We start from the raw sequence: 26795 nt of genomic DNA on the forward strand, positions 1-26795 counted from the left end.
TACAGGGTGTCGATTTTATTTGCATGATTTTATTGTAATAGTGATATTGCATGTTTGTTTATTGATATTCCTATTGCATGATTTTATCTCCATATTTATAGTGTGTGTTTAGTGTTGATTGAACAATATGTTTTTTATTATTCCACTGTGGATTAAGCGGACAATTGTAGGCACCTGTGAGGTGGGGGCGTTCCCCGAGGTGGCCTATCAGCCACCAAACTGACTTAAGGGAGATAGTGAGCGCAAAGACAAAAAAGAGAGAGACACACGAAAAGTGGAGAGCTGGAAAACAAAACGTGTGCAAGCCAGCATATGAGAAGAAGGACCTCTGGCCTGACTGTGGGGCGCCACGAGACATTCGGCGATCGGCCAGCATAACCCGGCGATCCAGTCCCGACGGACAGAATAGCGACTGTGGGAGGCGATGTGCGAAATCCACAGTAGGGCAGGGGTACGCCTCTGCCTGCATCTGGCGGAGCTACGAGGGAGGCCGTGCGAGGAGGTGGAGAGTGGCTGGACTGCACGATTGCGCACAGTCAGGTGGAGATAGGAGCCTCCTCCCTGGTCTTCTGCTGGCGAGAGTCCACATCCCGGAAGAGGAGTTCCTCTCCTGTCTCTCTCAGCTCAGGAGAATTTGCCCGTGTGTTGCTGGACTGGGAGAATTAGGACCATGGGGGGGGGGGAGTTTTTAGTATAGGGAAAAACATTCATTTAGCTTTATGTTTTTAGCGTTTAATCATTCCTGCCGGCAGGGTTTTTAGCGGGTTGTAAACACTATTTTTATTGTATACGGGGATTTTAGCTTGTATTTGGGGTTCTGACTGTGTTTTATCCTGAAAATAAATGGTGTGTTTGAAGCCAGCTAAATTTCTGTGCTCTGAGCGCTGACCCACTCACTCCCCTTTCTGCTTGTATAGGCGTGGTGGTGAAGATTTAGTTCCACCAGTTTAGCGGCTACAATTACACACTGTAAGACCGAATAGTAATAGTTTGATAAATGAAATGAGTTCCAACTACTTAAAAACCTGTTATAAGTTCATACACCTTTATTTTTTTGAGTAGATTGAACAAGTTTGTTTTTTCAAGTTATCAGTACTTGAATATATTGATTAGTTTCTGGCATTGCCCTCAAATAATTTGAGTTTTAACACTGACGTCACTTACGTGCCTACGTACGTACCTACGTGCGCCACCTGTTTCTTTATGAAGTGCTGGCAACCATCTTGGATTCCTCGCTTCGAGTGCGAATGCCCGCTCATTACTCCGAAATAAACTTGTGGAACGTTAATATCCGAACAGAAATAAAAAGATTTGTCAAGGGTTTTTTGCGGCATTGCCTTTGACGCTGGATAAAGGAGGGCATGCTATGGTATGTTACGGACTTTTGAACTGGAACAGCTAACGCTCTGCACTTGGCTAGCTGCATTTACCGCCTTTGCAGCATCTTCAGGAGCGCTTTTGTGGTAAGTTTTATTTTTTCTGAAACTATAGTTCTCCGTTGTAATATGGGTTTTTATCGTCATAAATGTACAACTCTAGCAGGCATTTAAGAATTACATGCATGCGTCGTTTTATCCATGTCGGCTTGGCCCCAAAGTGTTTTGCATGAATTATGCTAATAAGCTCATATTTAGTATAATACATTAGTCCGAGCAGAGGCTGGGACTAATAATGTGTTAATAACTTTTCTAATCTCTTACTATTTTAAAAGAAGTCTTTAGAAGGCATTTCTGGATTTGCAGATTATAAACTGCCTTGTGGTTAAATTGTTGAATCAATATGCACTGCTGCGCTGCTTCACACTTGGCGCATACGTGGATATTGATATTGGCTAGCCCATTTGCTAACTGGTGGAACTTGAAACTTACGTTTAGTTCTCTGGAGTTGTACATATTAAAACTGGGGCAGCAAAATTGTAGGCACAGGACATACTTACAAAAGCAGTGATTAATCATTACATAATTACGCGGTAGAACTTGGTTTACATTGCAAATAGTTATGTATACTAAGTTGAAATGTAGAATCTTCTGAACTGTAAAATTGTTGTGCCTGGTCTATTTTAGGTTAGCTTAAGGGTGAATCCATCAATAATATATTTACCAAACAGTTATTTTTTCGTTTTATTTTATTCTGATGCCCAGTGTTCATTAGTGAAAGACTTAGTTTGTTTTTTTTTCTGTCAGGGGCTGGGTCTGTGACCCAGCATTTTGAGTTTATTTTGTATTTTTGCTTTATGTTATATTGAAATGAGGTGAAGTTCTTGTGTTACGGGAGGTCTGTTAAGAGAGCCTCCGTGCAAAAAGAATAGGAATTCTAGTAGGGACCAGCAACAAACCACCACGCACACACTGCAATGGGTTACACAAAATTTATTTGTTCTTCCTCTAGGCAAACTACCGGCTGAAGACAACCCCGGCCAGGGATCCAAAGCCCAAAGACCACCGCGGTCCGAGTTCTTCGCCTAGTTACAAACAGGGGAGAGAGGGTCACTGCACGAACACGCAACCAACACGTATCAATCCTGCAGCTCCCTAAAACAGGTTTGCCACCCACCTTTTCAGGCTTTAACTTTGTTCGAGGCTGGGTCTCCACATTACCTCCCGGCAGTTAAACTTCCCCGAGCTGGTCCAGTTCTTCTTATCGGGGCGCAGGAGGTCTCCAGTCTAGTGCTCGTTTTCCTCTTTTCCAACACGTCCCTTTTTTTCCAGCACGTCCTCTCTTTTCCAGCACGTCCTCTCACAGCTCCATAGGAATACGTCCTCCTTTCCACGTCCTCCGTTTCGTTAAAAGCAAAAACCAGGCCAAGCTAAAAAAAAATCCTTTCTATTAAAAATGCGCACACTTTGTCCTGGATCTCCGGGGCTCTCCTGCTTCACCGAGGTCCTACTAAAAACAACAACAACACTTCCTGCTTCCTCTCCCCTTTATAAAGAGGAACTCCAATCAGCCGCTCCCTGTATTCAACTCCGCCTCACTGGCAGCTGGGCTAGAGTAAAATCTCCCCTCCCACACAGGTGCAACAACCGTAAATAAACACAAAAACATGCAATTAATCCAAAACAAACTCAAAAACAAAACCAACAAAACTTAGGGGGGGGGGGGGGGGGGGGTTTCTCTCCGTCCTTTCCCACCATGCTATACTCCGTAACACCCACCCCAACTTTTTCCTAGCCCGTCCTCGGGCACTCTACTAAGTATATCGAGGTGGGGGCTTCCCGAGATTTTCACGGGCAGATCTCCTTAAACCCTCCTGAGTTGCAGGGGCGGACTTGTTGGAGGACGGATAGTGACCTGGCCCTGGCATCTGCTGTGCCATACTCCATAGAAGTAACCACTGGTCTGAGGCTGTCGCTATATCATGCACAGCTGCCGTTCCTGGTTCTAAGGCGCCACCTCCTGTTTTATCATTGACGGAAGGCAAGAAAGTACATATGCGCAGGCGATTACGATGGACCACTCTAACAGGCCCATCTTTACCTTCTGGCCGAACTCTGTAGACTGGGTTCATAGGGTTTGGCTGGCCAACTACAATTTGGATCTCTTCCTCCCAGTGTGCTGCCAGTTTACCCTGTCCGTCCCTTCTTGTCGTATGGACTAGAACCCTTTCCCCCGGGAGCAATGGTGCTGCCCTAGCCCCAACATCATACCTGTCCTTCATCCGGCCTGCAGCCTTCTGGCTGCTCTTTTCCACCATCTGGTATGCCAGCCTCAAGCGCTCATGATGTCTCCTCACCCACTCCTGCGTCGTGGTTGACTCCATGGGTCTCTTCGTCCCCATAAACAGCTCGCCTGGCAGACGAGCATTCCATCCAAACATCAGGTAATGGGGGGTGTAACCTGTAGACGCATGGACAGAGTTATTATAAGCCTGGAGCAGTTCGGGCAAACATTGTACCCACCGAGTCCACCTCTCTTCCTCTAGGGTGGACAGCATATTTATTAATGTCTGATTGAAACGTTCACAGGCCCCATTTCCCTGAGGATGATAGGCAGTAGTTCGACTTTTCCGACAATTATAATACTGACAGAGCTCCTTTATGAGGGCGGACTCGAAATTAGCACCTTGATCCGAGTGCAGTTGTTCTGGGCATCCAATTGGCTGAATAATATGTTTCAACAACATCTTCGCTGTAGTTGCAGCGGTCTGGTCCCTGGTAGGTATTGCCCAAGCATACTTTGTAAACAAATCAGTGGCGACCAAAATGTACTGGTATGAGTCTGCCGGTCTACCTAATGTCAGGAAATCAACTGCCACGGTTTGGAGAGGTGCGTGTGTAAGAACAGGACTAAGTGGGGCCTGACCGTCACCACGACCTTTATGACGTACACACCGTTCACAGGATGTTGTCCAGTCCCGCACTCTCTTCTCCATTTGAAGCCAATAAAAACTACGGCGCAGCATCGAAAGTGTCTTTGCCACCCCCAAATGACCATTCCTTTCATGGAAAGCCTTCCATGTTGGTTGCTGTTCCTCCAAAGGAACAAGGATTTGGTAGTACGCCTCACAGGTGTTGGAATCCACCCCCCTGCGGACCAGAACACCCTCCAACAACTCCAGCCGTGACCATTGTTTCATGTAGTTTAAGACTGCAGTAGGCTCCTGGCGTCTTTCCTCCCCAGATGGCATCTTTCCTCGGGCCATGTAGTATCTCACTCTATGCAGCGTGGGGTCCTGCTCTTGTAAGCCTTGCCAGCATCCTGGATCCCAATCGATGTTCACAGCCTGAACCCATGCTTTTTCGTCCACCCTCTGTGGAGGCACCAAATCCTGGGGTTGCACCTGCAATGGCATTCTAGACAGAACATCAGCATTCACATTTTCCTGGCCAGGCCGATACTTAATATCAAATTGATAATTTGCGAGCTGGGCTACCCACCGTTGTTCCACTGCGCCCACTTTGGAAGTCGATAAATGGACCAATGGATTATTATCAGTATAAACTGTGAACAGAGACCCCCATAGATAATCTTTAAATTTCTCAGTCACCGCCCACTTCAAAGCGAGCAGCTCCAGTTTAAAGGAGCTATAGTTTGCATCATCCCTTTCGGCGGGTGCTAAGCTTCTGCTAGCATAGGCTATCACACATTCCTTCCCATCTTGTACTTGAGACAGTACTGCACCAAGGCCCACTTTACTGGCATCCGTATAAAGCCGGAAGGGTAATCTGAAATCAGCAAAAGCTAAAATAGGAGCCTCGAGCAATTTCTGCTTCAGAAGATCAAAGGACTGCTGACAATCCTCATCCCAATTTATGGGGATATTCTGTTTTTTATTCTTCGGTACTCCCACTAGCAGCGAGTTAAGAGGCCTAGCAACACCCGCAAACCCTGCAATGAACCGCCGATAATAACCGGCAAAGCCCAAGAAGGAACGCACCTGATGAATAGTCTGCGGGGCCGGCCACTTCTGTACAGCGGCAATCTTATCAGGGTCCGGAGCCACACCCTCACTGTTCACCAGGTGACCCAGGAACTTCACCTGTTGCTGGAAAAGAACACATTTATCAGGTCGCAACTTCAGCCCATAGCTCTTCAATCTTGCAAACACTGCCTGCAGATGTTCTAGGTGGCTGTCAAAATCCGGTGAATATACTATCACATCATCCAGATAGACAAAAGCGGACTCTGTGATTTGACTTCCCAAACAACTCTGCATCAACCTTTGAAATGTTGCTGGAGCATTACACAATCCAAAAGGCATTCTTTCAAACTCATACAAGCCAAAAGGAGTACAAAATGCAGTTTTTTCCCTGTCAGCTTCAGAAACTTTCACTTGCCAATACCCACTTGCTAGATCAAGGGTGGAGTAGTATTTTGATTTAGTCAGCATCGTCAAGGTCTCTTCAATTCTAGGTAATGGATGGGCGTCTTTATGTGTCACTGCATTCAACTTGCGGTAATCCACACAAAATCTCAATTCCCCATTCTTTTTCCTTACCAGGACAATGGGTGCTGCCCAGGGACTTGTACTCTCTCGCACCACCCCTGATCGAATCATATTATTCAGCAATTCTCGCACTTCCTGATACATTTTAGGGGGGATTGGCCTATACCGCTCTCTAATAGGAGGTGCCATACCTGTCGGAATAGAGTGCGTAATTACATCTGTGTGGCCATAATCCTCTTCGTCGGCAGCAAACACATCGCCCCACTTCCTCAAGAGACCATTTAACTTTTCCTGCTCCTCCATAGATAGATTCGACCGCCCTTGTGTCATAACTTCAATGTGAGGAGCTTTACCAGATGGTTCCGAGCTCACCTGGGATACGCCCACTTCAACGATGCCTGGCCTGGTTTGCTCAAACGTGACTTCAAAAGGTTCCTGAATGTCGACATTTTCCGTGGAGAATGTAGCCAGGGCCTCATAACGTCGTAACGTAATAGGAAAAGGATTGAGATTCCTTACTTTGATGGGGACCCGGCCTCTATAGACAGTTCCTAGCGATCGAGCAACGGCAACTGTACTAGGCCCTTCCAATGGCTCCACCAAGATACATTGTCCTTTCCTCAGTGTCTGTGGGGCCCTAGCCCAAATCACCTGCTCACTGTGCTCAGGGATCTTCACCGGGTGGCGGTAAGCGGGTCGCAGGGTCCCTACTTGTGGTACGGGGACAGCTGCCTGAATTCTTTGACAGTCCTGAAAAGCAGATGCCCACGCTTGTTGAGCGTCTACAGTCGAGCCAACAGGCCAGGTCTGGGTCTGCGTCTGAGGTTTCAAAAAAAACACATCCCAACATGGAACGATGATGTTCATACCTAATATAGGTAATGCATTAGAATTATTGGGGTCGTCCTTTGAAATCACAATTCCCATATCTTTCAGGGTAATGTCTCCCACCTGTACTTCAGCTAACACATAGCCCACGTAAGGAATAGCCAATCCATTCGCGGCCTTCAGCTTTAGCCAATTAAGATCACTCTCTTTCCCCGGCTCCTGTTCACCAAACAATCTCCTAAAACAGGCTTGTGGCATTAATGTTACATTAGACCCAGTATCCAGCAAAAATGTCACTTCTTTACCATCAATGAATACTTCTACTTGACGGCATGCCCCTAAAAATTGAGGGTGGTTTAACTGAGTTGGACCACTATCATCCTTTCCAATCACCTGGCCCATAGCGACTGGATTTACTCGTTTAAAGCCATCTGAGATGAAGTGCCCCGACACTCTCTTGCCATGTGTCCACTAACTCCACACCTACTACAAATAGGCTGCCCATGCTCATCCCACTTGTGCCGTGGTCGCTCCACTAACCGTGGGGTTTGCTTTGTCACCGGGGGTGGCTCGGACACTTCAACACCTCCCCTATATTGAGGGGAACTAAGGTTCCACCTTTCTCGCTCACCTCTAGGAGCTGAAAACGTCCGTGGCATTGGTGCTGGTCGGACAAATTCCCTCAGCTCCTCCTGAAGAGTATTTTTGAGATCCATAATTTGCTCCTTCATTTCTGCAAGGATCTCCACTTTAAACTTATCTCTCCAATTCAGAGTATCCTGCCACTTTAAATCCCCTCTTACTACAGCACAAGCGGAGTCCTCATGTACGCCATACAGCGCATCCGCTTCCAATTGCAGAGCCTCTTTACGCACCTGTTCAAATGAGAGGTCAGGATCGTGCCTTAATAAACGCCGCAGATCACGCTGTATCTCACCCTCCCTAAGACCCAAGACAAACTGATCACGCAGGTGCAGGTCAGCCCGCCGAAACCCTTGTGGCTCTTTTGTCTGCAGGCGATGGCCCAACTCCCTTAAGCGTAACGTGAACTTTCTAATAGGCTCTTCTGTCCTTTGTCTACATTCATAAAACATGGCACGCAGGGTACCCACGGCTGTTTTGTCCCCATACAGTTCTTTAAGCTGAAGAAAGATTTTATCTGGCGTATCCCGCTCCGCTTGTTCCAGAATAAGAATTTCACATCGTGATTCTCCTCCTAATGCACTCAATACAAAATCACATTGCTGTTCTATCGACCACTTTTGAGCACGGAGCATTGCGCTAATTTGACTCTCCCAATCTTCATAATTCGTATTAAGCCCACAAAATTTTGGTACCCAGGGCGCACCGATAAAAAATGGTGACGCCATATTCCTGGTTTCAGATAACTCATCCGCCATATTAATCAGTCTAAGGCAGGTAGGTTTGTATACTGGTCACAAATCCTGTCGACAAACGCCAAATGTTACGGGAGGTCTGTTAAGAGAGCCTCCGTGCAAAAAGAATAGGAATTCTAGTAGGGACCAGCAACAAACCACCACGCACACACTGCAATGGGTTACACAAAATTTATTTGTTCTTCCTCTAGGCAAACTACCGGCTGAAGACAACCCCGGCCAGGGATCCAAAGCCCAAAGACCACCGCGGTCCGAGTTCTTCGCCTAGTTACAAACAGGGGAGAGAGGGTCACTGCACGAACACGCAACCAACACGTATCAATCCTGCAGCTCCCTAAAACAGGTTTGCCACCCACCTTTTCAGGCTTTAACTTTGTTCGAGGCTGGGTCTCCACATTACCTCCCGGCAGTTAAACTTCCCCGAGCTGGTCCAGTTCTTCTTATCGGGGCGCAGGAGGTCTCCAGTCTAGTGCTCGTTTTCCTCTTTTCCAACACGTCCCTTTTTTTCCAGCACGTCCTCTCTTTTCCAGCACGTCCTCTCACAGCTCCATAGGAATACGTCCTCCTTTCCACGTCCTCCGTTTCGTTAAAAGCAAAAACCAGGCCAGGCTAAAAAAAAATCCTTTCTATTAAAAATGCGCACACTTTGTCCTGGATCTCCGGGGCTCTCCTGCTTCACCGAGGTCCTACTAAAAACAACAACAACACTTCCTGCTTCCTCTCCCCTTTATAAAGAGGAACTCCAATCAGCCGCTCCCTGTATTCAACTCCGCCTCACTGGCAGCTGGGCTAGAGTAAAATCTCCCCTCCCACACAGGTGCAACAACCGTAAATAAACACAAAAACATGCAATTAATCCAAAACAAACTCAAAAACAAAACCAACAAAACTTAGGGGGGGGGGGGGTTTCTCTCCGTCCTTTCCCACCATGCTATACTCCGTAACACTTGTATTGTTGTTATTATTAGTTAAGGTTTAGTTGAGTTCTGGGCTGGTTATGTTTCATCTGTGTCTCCTTGGTTGTGTGTCTTTTCTGTTCTCTGTGTAGTCTGTCTTGTCTTCTGTGTTTTACTGTTATGTCCATGCCAGGGCAGAAGTAAATTTTCAGGGGTGAAGATGCTGTTTACCTTGACCAGCTAAGACTACAGATTGTAGATGAAGTCGAGAAAAGTGAAAAGAATCCTGATTACAAAGCTGATGCACACAACTTTGGCCTTGCAATGCAAAGAGATCATCAATGATGACCTACCAGTAGGTCAGATCCTGGATTGCTGGCCTACTCTGAAATCCCAGTCCCAGGTAAGAATGTATATAGATGGATCTAACAAGATGTATTTTATATCAACTCTTGTTATCTGGCCTGTCTGAACAAATTATGCCTTTGGAGTGTAAGGATTTTGATGTATTTTGCAAAGATTTATAGACTAATTGAAACTTGTAAACACAAATGTATCCTGTGTGTTCAGATCTGTGCAGAATTCCACAGGATTACAAACGTCCACCTGAAGAACCACTTTTATGCTGTTGGACCAACATGCTCCCCGGCTCCAGAGCTTATTCAGAAAGAAAGCTGTTTGCACAGGGAACGTGTCTGATGTCCTGTCTCAGCTCTTCAGAAGCTATAATCTCCAGGTTAGTGGGTTTTTGTCTTGTTTTTTGAGCTTTAATTAATTTGATCAATTTTTCAATTTTAATTACCATTCTTGACTAGGTTAGCCAATAATTTAAAATAAAAATTTTCTTGTGATGTAGGAACAAGCTGATATCCATGCCCAAAGTGCTGGTGTGCTTCATGCCCTCTCTGCCTATTTGTACGAAGACACCTCTACCTTCATCAAAACATGGGATGTAAGTTTTGGACAAAGTTGTGAACAATATCTTAGTAGCATCCTTGTTTAGATTTCTCAAAACATTATGACACTTTGAGAGTTTGAGAAGCATCTCCATGCTTGGATCTGTCTACAACAGTGTCCATGTCACATAATGGAAACACTACATGTTTTTAATGTGTGTAGACCTTCCATAATGTTCCTAGCCCAACCATACATCACTGTACAAATGAAAAAAATATATAACTCCTATTGACTTTCTGTTGTTATTGCTACGAAGAGGTATGACTTTGCTTTACTAAAAGTACTATTTTTGTCAGTTTGTTTTCTCAAATCTTTGGTGTGTTGTGGCTTTTTTGTTGTTCAAACAATTGATTTCTGAGCTAGTAATAATCCAGAAATGTGACTTGTATAGATGAAACTAAGAGAAATAGGAATGCACTAACATGTAGTAATTTTGTTTTCTGTAGATGATGCATTCTGATAGACCAGATATTAGTGAAGTGCCACTTGGACTCCTCCTGATCAGAGCCAATTCCAGCGATGCAACATTCTTCTGCCCTGAGAAGACTGCAGTTTTGGTCGAGGGTAACATGATCATTGTTTTCACCACCCTGGCTGATGCATTTCTAGTAATATTTGGACTGACCGACATCCTGCACCTAAGCTACCCAAAATGTTTGGCCAACATTTTTGACTTTATTCAGAAAGTTTTGATGGGTCTGGAGGGTGGGAAGTTGAAGCCCAAAGTGCTGAGTCTTAAAAATGATCTGGGGCCTGGGGCTCGCTCGGGCCCCTTTGGAGGTGGGGTGCCCCCGGCCTCTCGGCCTGGGGCTCGGTCACTCAGGCACAGCTGGGGGCCGGCGGAGCTCACGGGCGCGTCACTGCAACTCCCCCTGACTTCTGCTCCGCGGCTGCTGGGCGAGCCCTCATCTGGGACTCTCCTCAGCCCTTACTGGAACAGTGGCGCGGCTGCCCCTCTGTTGGTCTTCCATGGTCTCTTGTGTTCTGGGGGCCTCTGGATGTCTGGAGTTTTGATCTCCTCCATACCCGCTTCACACCCTGGAGGACGGGGCTGTGGCCCCCCCACACTCCCTAGCAGATCATTACATGGAGAAACCTTTGGAATGCAAGCATGCTGATCCACACAGGTATGCACACATGGGTATTCACAGACGCGGACTAAAGCTTTCTTGGCTGCTACCTCAAAGCACACTGTGCGCTGTCTAGCTTGCGTGCTGCACAATATCGTTTATTATTTAGTAAATATTGATATCTATGACTAGCTAGTTTATTGTGATGGTGCTTTGTTTTCTCTATTATTATGTTGCTCTTTGTTGTTTGCTGTCTCCTCTGTTTTTTTTGTTTGTTTGTTTTTTTCTCCATACAGGTGACCCAGGAGTTCTTTTTTTTTTTCTCTCTCTCCCCCCCCTTCTCACCGTCTCTTCTCCCCTTTGGTTTTCTTTCTTTCTCTCCCCCTCTTTCTCTCATTCATTCCCCCTGTCCTATTTATTAAAAAAAAAAAAAAAAATGACAAAGGATGAACTGAAGCTCTGCCATCACGTAATGTCGCATACTGCTGTTTCTGATGTCATTTAGAAAAAAAAAAAAAAAAAAAAAAAAGATCTTTTGGCAGCAGAATAATGTCCAGGATTCCTACACAGCCCTCAAGTGCCTGTTAAAGCAAGTAATTCAGTTTATCATGTTTCCAAGTCTGGATAAGTTTTTTATAAAAAGAGAGAATAGAATAAAGAAATCTTTGCAGACTCTGTTTCATACTTCATTATCTAAAAGCCACATCCAAAGTAAAAGGGGTGATTTTATTTTATTTATTAATTTTTTTCCCCCATCATCACTTGTGTTTTAGTTGATTTTGATTGTGTTTTTAGTCAGATAACTGTAAATCTATAGAGAAAATGAAGGACAATCTCACTACATTTCTGGCTTTTAGGTGGGATCTTGACTTAAGGAACGTTCCTCCTGAACTACTCATAACTGACATAAGGCGCTAAGGAGGTTTATAACACTTTGTTTATGTCTCTAAAGAAGTATTTTTCTATTTAAAGTTTTATTGCTTTGTTGTTGAGACTGTGATTGCACTCTACAAATGTGCATTTTGCATAACCGCAGTATTGGCATATTAAAAAGGTTACCAATTATATTTCAGTGTATTAGCTGCACTATACTATACTATTACTTTCATTCGGTTTTCCCACCTAATAATGAAGGATTTTATTTTCCTTTTGTTTGTTTTTTAATAAAAATGTCATGATCCTGGGTCCTTTTGACCCAGCATTTTGTGTTTTCTCTTCGATTTTGGTTCTGTTCTTCCTTTGTTTAGTGTTTACTCTGTTCTGCCCGTGTGTTCCTGTTTTATTGTAAAGGTCTGCGTCTTATGTGAGTGTTTTCAGTTTGCCTCCCTAGTCTCGTTATGTTAATCACTCCCAGCTGTGTTTCCCACCTGTGTGTAATCTCCCTGTGTTCTCTGAGTGTATTTAAGTTGTATTTTCTGTCTTAGTAATTGCTGGTTCGTCTGTGTTGTTTCCCCTTGGTCTCCCTGCGTCTTCCCATATGTATTTCTCCGGACCTCCCTGCATCCTCGTTCTGGTTTGTCTTATTAGTTTACCCAGTTTAGGTTTCCAGTTTCATGTTTTGTCGCCACCGCTGTTTGTACTTACCCACCCCTGTTAATAAACACTCACCTGCACCAGAGCTGCTGCCTTTTGGGTCCTTCCTACATTCCACACGGCTTGCCCCGGCAATCCGTGACAGTACGAACCAGCCACCATGGACCCAGCAGCAGTAAATCCGTCCGAGGAGCTCCAGGACGACGTTACATATAACGTGGAGATTCTCCTCGGGCTGTGGCTTGAAAACCCTCCAGAGGAGCTTCGCCGCACCGTCGAAAGCCGGCTACAACGGCTCTTTTCCGGCCTGCCATGGCTTCTAAAATCGCTTCCTCCGACCATGCAGGCTTTTCTCCAGCACACACCTCACCTTCTCTCAGCCACTCCTGCCTCGCTGCCCGACTCGCCGGATGTGATCTTGCCCGGCCCGTCGGAGCCGTCTGCGGGGAGGAAACGCCGATCGCGCCGCCGACGCGCCACCCCACAGCCGGACGTTCGGACTTCTAATTTACCGGCTGTGGTGAGTGAGGACTCTGTGTCTTTTCCAGACAACGTGACTGTTCATTCAGGGGCTGTGTTTTGTGTGGCGGATGTCAACGCGAGCTGCGTATCGCCTGTGCAGCTACCCTCAGTTCAGTTAGCTCCCCCGCAGCTACCCTCAGTTCAGTTAGCTCCCTCGCAGCCACCCTCAGTTCAGTTAGCTCCCCCGCAGCTACCCTCAGTTCAGTTAGCTCCCTCGCAGCCACCCTCAGTTCAGTTAGCTCCCTCGCAGCCACCCTCAGCTCAGTTAGCTCCCTCGCAGCCACCCTCAGCTCAGTTAGCTCCCTCGCAGCCACCCTCAGCTCAGTTAGCTCCCCCGCAGCCACCCTCAGCTCAGTTAGCTCCCTCGCAGCCACCCTCAGCTCAGTTAGCTCCCTCGCAGCCACCCTCAGCTCAGTTAGCTCCCTCGCAGCCACCCTCAGCTCAGTTTCCAGTGTCCCCCTCAGCTCAGTTTCCCGTGTCCCCCTCAGCTCAGTTTCCCGTGTCCCCCTCAGCTCAGTCTCCCGTGTCCCCCTCAGCTCAGTCTCCCGTGTCCCCCTCAGCTCAGTCTCCCGTGTCCCTTTCAGCTCAGTCTCCCGTGTCCCTTTCAGTTCAGTCTCCCGTGTCCCTTTCAGTTCAGTCTCCCGTGTCCCTTTCAGTTCAGGCCCCAGAGCCACCCGTGTCCCTTCCAGTGCAGGCCCCAGAGCCACCCGTGTCCCTTCCAGTGCCGCCTGTAGCGCAGGCCCCAGAGCCACCCGTGTCCCTTCCAGTGCCGCCTGTAGCGCAGGCCCCAGTAGCTCCAGTGCCGCCTGTAGCGCAGGCCCCAGTAGCTCCAGTGCCGCCTGTAGCGCAGGTCCCAGTAGCTCCGGCTCCAGTATCCCCGGTTTCACTCATTCACTCCATGCAGGGAGAAAGTCTAATATCACCTCAAGGGGCTTTTCGCGGTTCAGCCGCCATTGGCACAGTTTGCCGCTCCAGGGCTTCCCCAGAGGCTAGGTCTCAGTCCCCAGCTGATTCTGGACCCCTGAAGTCTATGCAGCCACCTGAGAACTGCACCATGTCAGCGTTGCCTGGGCAGAGCCAGTGCTCAGTGCATTGCCAGTTGCCTTCGTGTTTGCCAGAAGACTCCATGACTGCTGGCTTAGTGTTGACTTCTGCTGGAGGGTCCGAGGGACCGCTCCGGCCTTTGTCTCTAGTCTCCGCTGGAGGGTCCGAGGGACCGCTCCGGCCTTTGTCTCTAGTCTCCGCTGGAGGGTCCGAGGGACCGCTCCGGCCTTCGTCTCCTGTCTCCGCTGGAGGGTCCGAAGGACCGCTCCGGTTTTCGTCTCATGTCTCCACTGGAGGGCCCGAGGAGCCCGTCCAGCCGCCTGCTGCAGCTTCATCATCCTCCTCGCCGGCTGCAGCTTCATCATCAGCCTCGTCTGGTCCAGCCTCAGAGCCTTCAGCCTCGTCTGGTCCAGCCTCAGAGCCTTCATCCTCGCCTGGTCCAGCTTCATCCGAGTCTTCATCCTCGCCTGGTCTAGCTTCAGCTTCAGCTCCAGCCTCGCCTGGTCCAGTTTCATCCTCGCCTGGTCTAGCTTCAGCTTCAGCTCCAGCTTCGCCTGGTCCAATTTCATCCTCGCCTGGTTCAGCTTCAGCTTCGTCCTCGCCTGGTTCGGCTTCAGCTTCTTCCTCGCCTGGCCCGGCTTCATCATCGTCCTCGCCTGGCCCGGCTTCATCATCGTCCTCGCCTGGCCCGGCTTCATCATCTCCGCCTGCTGTGGCCTCAGCCTCGCCTGGCCCGGCCTCGTTTGGGTCTGGAGCTAAGCGGCCGTTTTCTAGACCGCTGGCTAGGCTACTGGCCGGCCACCATCGCCTGAGTGGCCGCCGTTGCCTTCCGCGCGGCCGGCCCCCGGACCGCCATCGCCTGAGTGGCCGCCGTTGCCTTCCGCACGGCCGGCCCCCGGACCCTCTTCGCCTGAGTGGCCGCCGTTGCCTTCCGCACGGCCGGCCCCCGGACCGCCATCGCCTGAGTGGCCGCCGTTGCCTTCCGCACGGCCGGCCCCCTGGACTGTTTGGGTTCCTGTGCTGTCGGCCCCCTGGCCGGCCCCCTGAACTCTTCTGTTTTGGACTCCTGTGCTGTCGGCCCCCTGGCCGGCCCCCTGGTCTTTTCTGTTTTGGACTCGGTTTTCCTGTGCTTTGGTGTGCTTTTCTTTTGGTTTTGGACTTGTGTTTTGTTTTTCTTTTTGTCTTCTGGCCTTCTGGTGCTCCTGTTTTGTTTTGCCTCGAGCCCTCCGTCCTGGACCCCCTCCGCCCGCCCTGGTCGGGTTGTTTTCTGTTTTTTTTGTTTTGTTTTTGGGCTGTCGGGAGCCAGCCCTTGAGGGGGGGGGGGGGTTCTGTCATGATCCTGGGTCCTTTTGACCCAGCATTTTGTGTTTTCTCTTCGATTTTGGTTCTGTTCTTCCTTTGTTTAGTGTTTACTCTGTTCTGCCCGTGTGTTCCTGTTTTATTGTGAAGGTCTGCGTCTTATGTGAGTGTTTTCAGTTTGCCTCCCTAGTCTCGTTATGTTAATCACTCCCAGCTGTGTTTCCCACCTGTGTGTAATCTCCCTGTGTTCTCTGAGTGTATTTAAGTTGTATTTTCTGTCTTAGTAATTGCTGGTTCGTCTGTGTTGTTTCCCCTTGGTCTCCCTGCGTCTTCCCATATGTATTTCTCCGGACCTCCCTGCATCCTCGTTCTGGTTTGTCTTATTAGTTTACCCAGTTTAGGTTTCCAGTTTCATGTTTTGTCGCCACCGCTGTTTGTACTTACCCACCCCTGTTAATAAACACTCACCTGCACCAGAGCTGCTGCCTTTTGGGTCCTTCCTACATTCCACACGGCTTGCCCCGGCAATCCGTGACAAAAAAGGCCATACTCATGTGTTAATCAAATTTGAATAGTCTTAAAACATGTTGTGAAATTCTTTATTTCTAATATTGTAACCTTGTGCCAAAATTTCTGACATTATTCCCTATAAAATATGGTGGATTTATGTCTTTGGGCTTTTTGTTAGAAAGGCTATGTGTCAAAGTAACTCAATAAATTTGTAACTTGAATTTATATTTTCTGTCTTATGTTTTTACAAGTGTAATTATTTTGGGCACTTTTTTTTTTTTATATCAAATTCAAAACACAGTAGATTTGGATATTACAAGCATTTGTATTTAAAAATTTTGAGTTGTATTAGCTTAAAATGGTTAACATTTTGAAACTAAAAATTAATTCCTTAAAGTTACTTGAGCTAGATTTGTACTTGAAACTCAAAATATCAAGTAGAGAGTACTAAACCAAAAATGTGGATATAACATAAAAACATTTATCAATGGTACTTAAAAATATTTATCTAACGCTAATAAATAAAGTGTGTTTATTTAACTTTTATTTTTAAGTTTTAGTTACTTAAAATATTTTATGTAATCAGTTTCACCAAAAGTTTTGAGTAAAATTAACTTATTGGGTTTTACAGTGCAGTGATGAAGCACTTTGATTGCACTGAGTGCTTTCTTTTACATTTTCCTCATACGTCCCCTAACCACACCTCTTTTTTTTGTTTGATGGCAGATACTCCCTTCACCCTGGCCAAAAAGGCTAAAATGACCAAAGAAAAAGTGGAAAACAGTTAAGCATGATCAAATCAAATCACTTTTATTGTCACATCACATGTGCAGGTACACTGGTACAGTACATGTGAGTGAAATTCTTGTGTGCGAGCTTCACAAGCAACAGAGTTGTGCAAAATACAATAACATAAACAGGCAAAATATACGTATGGGCAGAAATCTGTGCCATCAGAAACTGAATTTGAATAAGTTCAATTTGAATTTGAATTGCTCAGATTGAATCTGAATTGTAACTTGAATAAATGCTTTTGAAAACTGAATTTGAATTAGTCTAATTTGAAATTGAATTTATGGTTTGAAAATGATCATCACTAAATTGAAATTGAATTTTATATTTTGAAAATGAATTCATTTGCTTTGAAACTGCATTTTATCCTTTAAAAATTCAGCTCTCGAATAATTTCAGTTTCACTTCTCACCATTCAGTTTCAGTTCTACAATTCAATTTCAGTTCCAAAATTCAGTTTTTTGGAACTTACATCCGGTTCCGGTTCAAGCGCAGATTAATAGAACTACGTTTTACTAGCGGACCGAAAGTGTTACTGACGGGAATCTACAGCGTCTTGAGCTGAATTAAGACTTCAGAAGTCATTCGTCATGTCGAATGACCAGCGGATAAACTCTCAGGTTGGTAATAAATGTATTACATGTATAAGAACAAGCGTCATGTTAACAAATGATAGCCGTAAGGTAACTTTTATGCTTATTGCAGCTGCTAGCTAAAACCGCTAATTTAACATAGTTTGCCCTGAATTCAGCTTTGACAAACAAATATGATCGACTGTTTCTAGTAGAATTACAAAGTTGTCATCTTGTACCCTCTCAGAGTACCCCCTCTGTATGCTTGCAGAGACCCCTACAGTAGGGAAACATGCAAAACGGTGTCCAAACCTTTGTATTTTAGCTTTATTTATGTCTTACACAGCATCCCAACTCTTTAGCTAACTTAATAACTTTAGCTAAAGTGAATAGTTAGTCTAATTCATTAGTGCAGCATTACTGGATCACCTCTCTTTTCTGGATTTCTGGATGTGTATACTAAATGTTTTTCTACGTGTGTGTGTGTGTGTGTGTGTGTGTATATATATGCATATTTTACAGATTAAATAGAGTAAACAATAAAATAAAATATATAAAAATATACAGAGTTGAGACATGTGCAAAACAGTGGCATTACTGTACAGTATGGAGTGCAAAATGTTGAAGTTCCAGTAGTGAAGGTGAGGTGTCTATGACGTGTTCAGCAGTCTGATGGCCTGATGGAAAAAGCTGTCTCTCAGTCTGCTGGTACGGGACCGGATGCTGCAGAACCTCCTTCCTGATGGAAGTAGTCTGAACAGTTTATGGCTGGGGTGACTGGAGTCCTTGATGATCCTCCCCGCTTTCCTCAGGCACCGCTTCCTGTAGGTGTCTTGGAGGGAGGGAAGCTCACCTCCAATTATCCGTTCAGAGCACCGCACTACTCGCTGGAGAGCTTTGCGGTTGTAGGCGGTGCTGTTGCCATACCAGGTGGTGATGCATCCAGTGAGGATGCTCTCAATGGCACAGCGATAGAAGGTCCTGAGGATGCGGGGGTTCATGCCAAATCTTTTCAGTCTCCTGAGAAAGAAGAGGCGCTGCTGTGCCTTCTTCACTGTTTTGTTTGTGTGTACTGACCACGTAAGATCCTCAGCCAGATGTATCCCAAGGAACCGGAAGCTGCTCACTCTCTCCACAGCAGCGCCGTTGATGGTGATGGGGGTGTGTACTTCTCTGCACCTCCAGAAGTCCACTATCAACTCTGTCTTTGCGACGTTGAGTGTGAGATGGTTGGCTTGACACCAGTGGGTCAGGGCGCTGACCTCCTCCCTGTAAGCCGTCTCATCACCGTTGGTGATAAGACCCACCACTGTAGTGTCGTCCGCAAACTTCACAATGATGTTGGAGTTGTTAGTGGCCGTGCAGTCGTAGGTGTAGAGTGAGTACAGGAGAGGGCTCAGTACACACCCCTGTGGAGCACCAGTGTTCAGTGTGATGGGGGATGAGGTGATGCTGCCCAGTCTGACCACTTGGCGTCTGTCAGACAGGAAGCTAAGGATCCAGCTGCAGAGGGAGCTGCTCAGTCCTAGATCCTGCAGTTTCCTGTCCAGCTTCGAGGGAACGATAGTATTGAATGCTGAGCTGTAATCTACAAACAGCATTCTCACATACGTGTCTCTCTTCTCCAGGTGTGACAGGGCAGTATGTAGTGTCAGGGCTATGGCATCATCAGTGGACCTGTTGTGGCGGTATGCGAACTGTAGAGGGTCCAGTGAGTCGGGTAGTGCAGAGCGGATGAAGTCCCTGACCAGCTTCTCGAAGCATTTGCTTATGATGGGGGTCAGGGCTACAGGTCGCCAGTCGTTCAATGAGGAGATGGTGGAGGATTTGGGTACAGGGACGATGGTGGCCATTTTGAAGCAGGCTGGGACTACAGACAGAGAGAGGGAAAGGTTGAAGATCTGTGTGAACACTCCAGCCAGCTGAGCCGCGCATGACTTGAGGACGTGGCCGGGAATCCCGTCCGGACCAGTAGCTTTGTGTGCGTTCACCTTCCTGAAGCACTTCCGCACATCCTCCTCAGACACAGTGTGCGCACTGACGTCATCCGCGGTGCGCACACTGTCCGGTCTCATGGTGTTCGCTGTTTCGAATCTAGCGTAGAATACGTTTAGATCCTCACACAGAGAGTCTGCGGTGTGCTGGTTTTCCCTCTAAAGTCTGCGATCGTGTTTAGTCCCTGCCACATCCTCCGAGGGTTGTCAAACTGTTGCTCGACCCTGTCCCTGTACTCACGTTTGGCTGCTTTGATCATCTTCCGGAGTTGGTAATGTGCGTGTTTGTATTCTGATGTGTTTGCGGAGGCAAAGGCGGTGCGCCGTGCCGCACGAACATCTCCGTTAATCCAGGGTTTTTGATTTGGGAAGGATTTAACTGTTCTGGATGGGACAACATCTCCCACGCATTTCCTGATAAATCCGCGGACTGAGTCTGTGTACTCATCAATGTCCCTAGCAGCCACGTGAAACATTTCCCAGTGAGAGGCTTTTGGACAAAGTTTGTGTTTTTTCCATTGTTTAAGCACTGCTTCCAGCCAAGAGTGATGCCAAATATGCCCTATAGCTGCAGAAAAGGCTAACATTGTTATCTTTTTACAAAAAAAAAAATCAGCTGAACATGAAAGGTTTTTGGACCAATTTTGTGTTCTCCATTCTTTAAGCACCGGTTTGAGCACCGTTTAAGCACCGGCACCGTTTCAAAAGTACCGGTTTGGCACCGGTATCGGATAAAACCTAAACGATACCCATCCCTACTTACGAGGACATCATACTGCCACTGTCCTATTAAAATTTAAAACAAATGTCCTCATGTGTGGATCTCATTTTTCTCAGAAACAAATAAACCAGGTAAAAAAAAAACAAAAAAACAGGTAATTCTTTGTTTTTACATTCATCAGGTCCCAATCAGCCCAAATAGCAAAGAGAAATTAAAAATGCATGCCATGAAAGAGTTTGAGTCTTAGGAGGTTAAAATGTTTTGACTACTGAAACACTCACAGCAGTTACACATAAGCAATGATAAGTTTAGCAATTCCAAACAACGATGAACTGCAGTAACAGTGAAAACTTTCCCAATGATGTAACTCTCTTCTCTTTTGGCTTTCGGAGGAGGTGGACGCACTTTTTCTCCTCTCCCTTATCTTCCCTGCTTATGTCCTTGTCTAGTCTCGTGTTTTTTGTATTACTTTCCCTGGAACACTCTCTCACAGTCTGTATCTAAAACCTAAAGAGAATTATGGATTTGATCAACTGGTCGCTGAATGCTATTGACACTCTTTTCTCAACGAGAAGTCTGGGCTTGGGAGAGCCCGAGTGCCCTGCAGGGACTTTCCCTGCCGGATACACGATGGACGGGTGGCAGAAATGGAGGGTCATGTGCCTGGCAGGACTGTCGATCGAGGACGCTGAAGATATCTACCTATTCGGAACCATGATAACAGGGTTCTTGCTGATCGGAGCTGGCTTGGCCCTGGCTTATTGAAGAGTTAAGAAAGCGGGGGGGGGTGGTATCAGACTAGCTTAAATATTGCAAAACTAGTACTTCACATTACTCTTCAGTTGTTTTTCTGACAAAGTGCCACTTCAAAGAGTGCTTGCACTAATATTAAATTACTTTTTGCTGCCATCTCAGTAACTGTAGCTGTTGACTAATCAAGCAGTACTTGATATTGACAAAATAATGCCTGGACACAAAAATGTAAGTACTTGTGGGACTGATAATAATGCCGATGAAATGGAGGGTTTTTGAGCTAATTTGCTGAACTTCATTCAGCTGAGCTGTGTGCCATGCTCAAGGAGTTTCACCCAAATAATCCATCTGCTGCCTGAGAACTTGGACAGCCTGAATTCTTTCAGATTGTTTTTTTACGTGTGTCTGTACACTAGATCTACGACAGGTATTTGTGTGTATTTTCCCCAAATCTAGATGATGTATAAACTTATTTTATTAATTTATCAAAACTATAAACCTCAACCTCAATAGAGCGACAGGAGTGCATCGTTAGAGAGAACCGAATGATACAGGTGTCCGATTAAATGTTTGTTTAATGCTTAATACTCAGTCAACATTCAGAATAATTATTTTTAGACAGACATTATTTTAGAAACTTTAAGCTTTCATTGCTGAATAATTAAATCTGCTACATGTTTGGATCAGTGTTCAATCATCCAAGTAACAGAGAATTTACAGCTACATTAAATTTGAAAGTATTATCTGCAACTCAACAAATCAACATTAGTGTTTGCATAAGGTTGAGAATAAATGTTTAAACTATCAAAGTAATCCCTTTTCAAAGATACCACTTAACACTGACCCATCAAAATGGCCCCTAATTCACAGGATGAACCATTGTTTTATCTACAAAACAGAAAAATTAACAACCAATTATAACCTGCGAGTAACACTCTGGAGGCTCTGTGGTAGTTTGGAGCTGCATTTTGGCCCCTGCTGTTGAGGATATTTTCAAAATTGATGGAATTATGAACCTAGAAAAGCACCCTCAGATTTGGGTTCACCGTGCAATACCATGTGGAAAGCATTTGAATGATAATAGCTTAATTTGGCAGTGTGTTTGGGATCATAGCCATGCTGCAAGTGTTGTAAAAGCAACCCTGGCACTATGACAACCAACATCCAAAGAAGAGCTTTGAATGTCCTTCAAGAAGCCTGGAGAACTGTTCCTGAAAACTACTTAAAGAAATTATTTTTAAAAAGCTGCCTAACAGAGTTCAGGCTGCTGTTCATACCAAACAGACTTTTGCACAGTTCATAAGGGTTTCAGCTCCCCTGCAAGACCAGAAGACCAGGTCCACTCTGGTAAACGATGAAGCTCACTGTATACTGCACACTATAAATGTACTTACAAGTACTCCTCTGTAAGTGGTGTGTAGTAATTTCCTTACTATGATTTCTTTCTGAATTATAAAATGTGGACACTCTCTGTATCTCTACGTCTACAGACACAGTCTTTCTGCTGCTTTCAGGACACTTTGTACATGCTCAGTGGAGCATGATGCCTTTTTTGTCACAGATTTCTCCCACTCTCTGTTTCCTCTTCCTTTTGTTTGTATCAATCTTTGCCTCTATTCTGTGCTCTTGATGTCCTTTCCTGTTTCATTTCTCTCTAAATACATCTCATTCTCATCTGACTTCCTCTTCCTCTTTACGCAGTCTCAGCTTGTCAGAAAAGGGTCTATCATTACTCTCTCCTCCCTCCCTAAATATCCCCTCATCCCATACTTGATCAAGCAGGATGACAGAAAGGGTGGAGGCTCGAAAAGAGTGGGATTGGAGAGAAGGGAGGTGGATGGGAAAGCTAAGGGGGAGAGTGAGAGAAGCTCAGACATTTTAATGCAAACTAACGGCATTAATCTGGAGAGAGCTACAGCTCTCCAAATGATCTATGCTGAGTTTACAGGAACTTGCTTGAAAGCTCACACACACACACACACACACACACACACACACACACACACACACATCATTTTCAGAGAGCTTGTGGTCCATCACACAGTAGCTGACAAACATAACTCAACCCTGGGGACCTGAGGTAAACAAGATGATCGAGCTTGATTTCCCTTCGTGTCACGCGTGTCTTCTGACATGTTTCATCATCGATGTTTTATTTTACATTTTGCCTGAAGAGCAACAATAATCTGTTAAAGTTGTTCAAGGCCTCACATGTGTAGTAGATATATTTTGTGTGTGTGTCTTATATGATGACATTTGTGTACACGCTGCCCTGAGACACTTTGTGATTCTCCTAGAAATACATGTCTTTTCATCATAAATTAACAGGGCTGCTATTATTTTAGTTTAATAACACGTGCAGATTTCATACAACTTTTTCTGTACTTTGCCAGCACACTATTATTAATTGATATGCAAAGTCAGTAAAATAAGGTTTTAACAGCTAATGATCACAAAGAAAGAAAAACAAATGGATCAAAATCATTAATTAAATAGCTAAGAAAACAGATTGTATGTAAATAACATATTTAGCATGTATATAAAATGACAGACTGTGCATAAAAGATGGACATAGCCAGATGAAGCTGGGCATTGAGCCAAATATAACCATCACCATCTTGTTGTTTTGAACCGCCCCACCTTAAATATTCAGACTCCTTTCATTTTGAAGTCTTGGGTGCTCAGTACTTTAAAATTCATTCACATCTGGTGAATCAGTAACTGCAGAGTTCCAAACCTCCCTGTCAAAACTTTTACTTACTTAACTTACTCGCACGAGGTCATGCAAATTGTTTTATAAAGTGGTAAAAGGTTTGTAACTTTTCATGCATTAGAGGACATGAGTGTGAAAGTCATATTCAGTGTTTTCTGTGTTAATTTTTAAGCATTATCACTGATTATTCTTTAGATTTTCTGGGAACCTATCTGTCTGGTGTCATTCCTTTGGAAAAACAACCACTGGAAAGGCCCTTACTGACAGGTGTTGGCTCCACTATTCTTAAACAAAAACACTTAAAACACACTGTAGTTTTTTTCATCAGAATTTCTGCCAAGCACAGAGTTGTAGACAACCACATGCTGGCAGACAACAGAGTGAACAGCACGCTGAACTAACAATACCGTAACAGTGTGTGCAAAAGCCATCGCAGTAACAAAAGTTGAAAACAAAGACGACATTAATAGATATGACACAGTGAGAAGAGGTCTTGGGTCTGGGAGATATTTTCTAAGCCAAAATGAGAATGTCCAAGTTTATTGGCCACTGTTGTGAGCAGATCTGTCATAAAGTGAACTGCGGATAAAGAGAAAATTGTAGCTCTTGATGGCTGCCTAAGTCTTGGTCAGCAAAATGTTTTGCCTGAGGGAGAGTAGTAGGGAGAGAGAGTAAGGTTATGGGGAGAAATTGTGCTTAGAATGAAGTTTCTACTGATGCTCATGATTCCTTTAAAAGTTTTGAGGTTATTGTTATAGCCGGGGTCGAGAGCTAATAACGATGAAGTGAGTGTGTGGACTGGATGTGTATGTGTGGAAGACCGGGAGTGCAGGGTAAGAGAATTATTTTTTGTTGTTCAGAAAGTTTTTTTCCCCCTGAATCGCTTTCCACACCTTTCAAGTTGTTCAAATAGATCCCGTGTTAAGCTCATCATTCTCAAAGCTCTGTAGCCAGGATATTACCTGCCTGTGCCACAGACAGAATTTACAGACAAATATAGGAACACAAACCACCTGCAGTCACACAAACCACCTGCAACTCAACACCTCAAAGACTAAGGAACTGGTTGTGGACTTCGGGAGGTCCAGAGAAGGTCCACTGCCAGTTCAGATAGAGGGGGAGGAGGTGGAGGTGGTCAACAAGTACAAGTACCTCGGGCTGTGGGTGGACAATAAACTGGACTGGTCATGCAACACAGAGCACCTGTATAAAAAAGCCCAAAGCCGACTGTACTTCCTCAGGAGGCTGAGGTCTTTTAACATCTGCAGGAAGCTCCTGAGGATGTTTTACCAGTCAGTGGTTGCTGGAGTACTTTTCTATGCTGTGGTGTGCTGGGGGAGCAGCACAGCAAAGAGGGACTCATCCAGGCTGGAGAAACTGATCAGGAGGGCTAGCTCTGTGGTCGGCATGAAGCTGGACACTCTGGTGACAGTGGCAGAGAAAAGGACATTAAAGAAACTGATGGACATTATGGACAATGCTGGGCATCCTCTGCACACGGCCATAAACAATCAGAAGAGTCTGTTCAGTGACAGGTTGCTTCTCCCCAAGACAAGAACTAACAGACTTAAAAACTCCTTTGTCCCACACGCCATCAGACTGTTTAACTCCTCTCTGGAGGGGAGAGGGAGGGGAAACAGGAGGACAAAGGAGGGGGGAACAACTAAGCTGTAGTGCCTCTGCACCTCACTGTACAATACCTTGTGCAATACTTTTTGTAAATAGTCAACAGTGCAATAGACTCAATACTTGAAATGTGCAATTCACTTGTATTTTTATTTTTTATTCCTATTTATTCTATTTATCCCCTTTGTATATTTTATTTATATTTGTCTCTGTATTTATATGTGTGTGTGTGTGTGTGTGTGTGTGTGTGTGTGTATATATATATAACAGTTCTGTAACTGTAACTTCGGTCGTTGCTGTGCTTTTTTTGGAAGTCGAATTTCCCAGAGGAACCCACCCGAGGGATTAATAAAGTTCTATCTTATCTTATCTTATCTTATCTTATAAGACTGATACAACTATAACTCTACTGTTACAGTTCAATAGGATGTAAGAGTAGGATGACAGTTTGCATATTAATGACCATGAAACAGAAGAAACTGGTGCTATTGTCAGTCATTATGCTGATGTACATTTTATATGGTTGTTGAAAACTGCAGTCAGCTGATACTGAAGAAGTCACTTGGATGAGTGAAGAAATGTTTCTCCCACTGAAAACATCTCAATGAACTTTTTTGGACTTGGCAAGAGCAGATAGACCACAGTCCCACCCTGCATCTAGGACTGATGGAGGGTCTAATTGTCTAGTTCCTAGTGGCTGGACCTCATCCAGTGAGGCCCGAAAGGGCTCATCCTGATGGGTCAACCCATCAGTGAGCCAGCCACCTTAGTCATAAGGCTCCAGTGCCTTAGGGATCCAATCTGAATGGCCTTAAGGAGATAAAATGAAGGAACCAGTGTATGAGGCTGAGAGATATCAGCTAGATATACTCGGGTTCATCCAATTCAATTCAATTCAATTCAATTTTATTTATATAGCGCCAAATCACAACAAAAGTCGCCTCAAGGCGCTTCACAGATACAGAGAAAAACCCAACAATCATATGACCCCCTATGAGCAAGCACTTTGGCGACAGTGGGAAGGAAAAACTCCCTTTTAACAGGAAGAAACCTCCGGCAGAACCAGGCTCAGGGAGGGGCGGCCATCTGCTGCGACCGGTTGGGGTGAGAGAAGGAAGACAGGATAAAAGACATGCTGTGGAAGAGAGACAGAGGTTAATAACAGATATGATTCAATGCAGAGAGGTCTGTTAAGACATAGTGAGTGAGAAAGGTGACTGGAAAGGAAAAACTCAATGCATCATGGGAATCCCCCGGCAGCCTATGTCTATTGCAGCATAACTAAGGGAGGATTCAGGATCACCTGGTCCAGCCCTAACTATATGCTTTAGCAAAAAGGAAAGTTTTAAGCCTAATCTTGAAAGTAGAGATAGTGTCTGTCTCCCGAATCCAAACTGGAAGCTGGTTCCACAGAAGAGGGGCCTGAAAACTGAAGGCTCTCCCTCCCATTTTACTTTTAAATACTCTAGGAACAACAAGTAAGCCTGCAGCGTGAGAGCGAAGTGCTCTAATAGGGTGATATGGTACTACAAGGTTATTAAGAGAAGATGGGGCCTGATTATTTAAGACCTTGTATGTGAGGAGCAGGATTTTGAATTCTGGATTTAACAGGAAGCCAATGAAGGGAAGCCAAAACAGGAGAAATCTGCTCTCTCTTTCTAGTCCCTGTCAGGACTCTTGC

The 26795-nt window shown here is 45.4% G+C and overlaps 1 protein-coding gene across 1 annotated transcript; it reads right to left on the minus strand.

Annotated features, from left to right (window-relative positions):
- Nucleotides 1–5447: 5447 nt before the first annotated feature.
- Nucleotides 5448–7117, minus strand: LOC146638368 (uncharacterized). Its single transcript, XM_085367989.1, has 2 exons — nucleotides 6079–7117; nucleotides 5448–5485 (listed from the first exon to the last, which is right to left on the minus strand). Exons 1-2 carry the CDS (start codon nucleotides 7115–7117, stop codon nucleotides 5448–5450), a joined length of 1077 nt encoding a protein of 358 aa, XP_085224115.1.
- Nucleotides 7118–26795: the final 19678 nt, after the last annotated feature.

Source organism: Diplotaxodon limnothrissa, linkage group LG2 (genome assembly GCF_057381915.1).
Source record: "Diplotaxodon limnothrissa isolate DT_005_m linkage group LG2, D_limnothrissa_male_GT1.1, whole genome shotgun sequence".
Taxonomy (NCBI): domain Eukaryota; kingdom Metazoa; phylum Chordata; class Actinopteri; order Cichliformes; family Cichlidae; genus Diplotaxodon; species Diplotaxodon limnothrissa.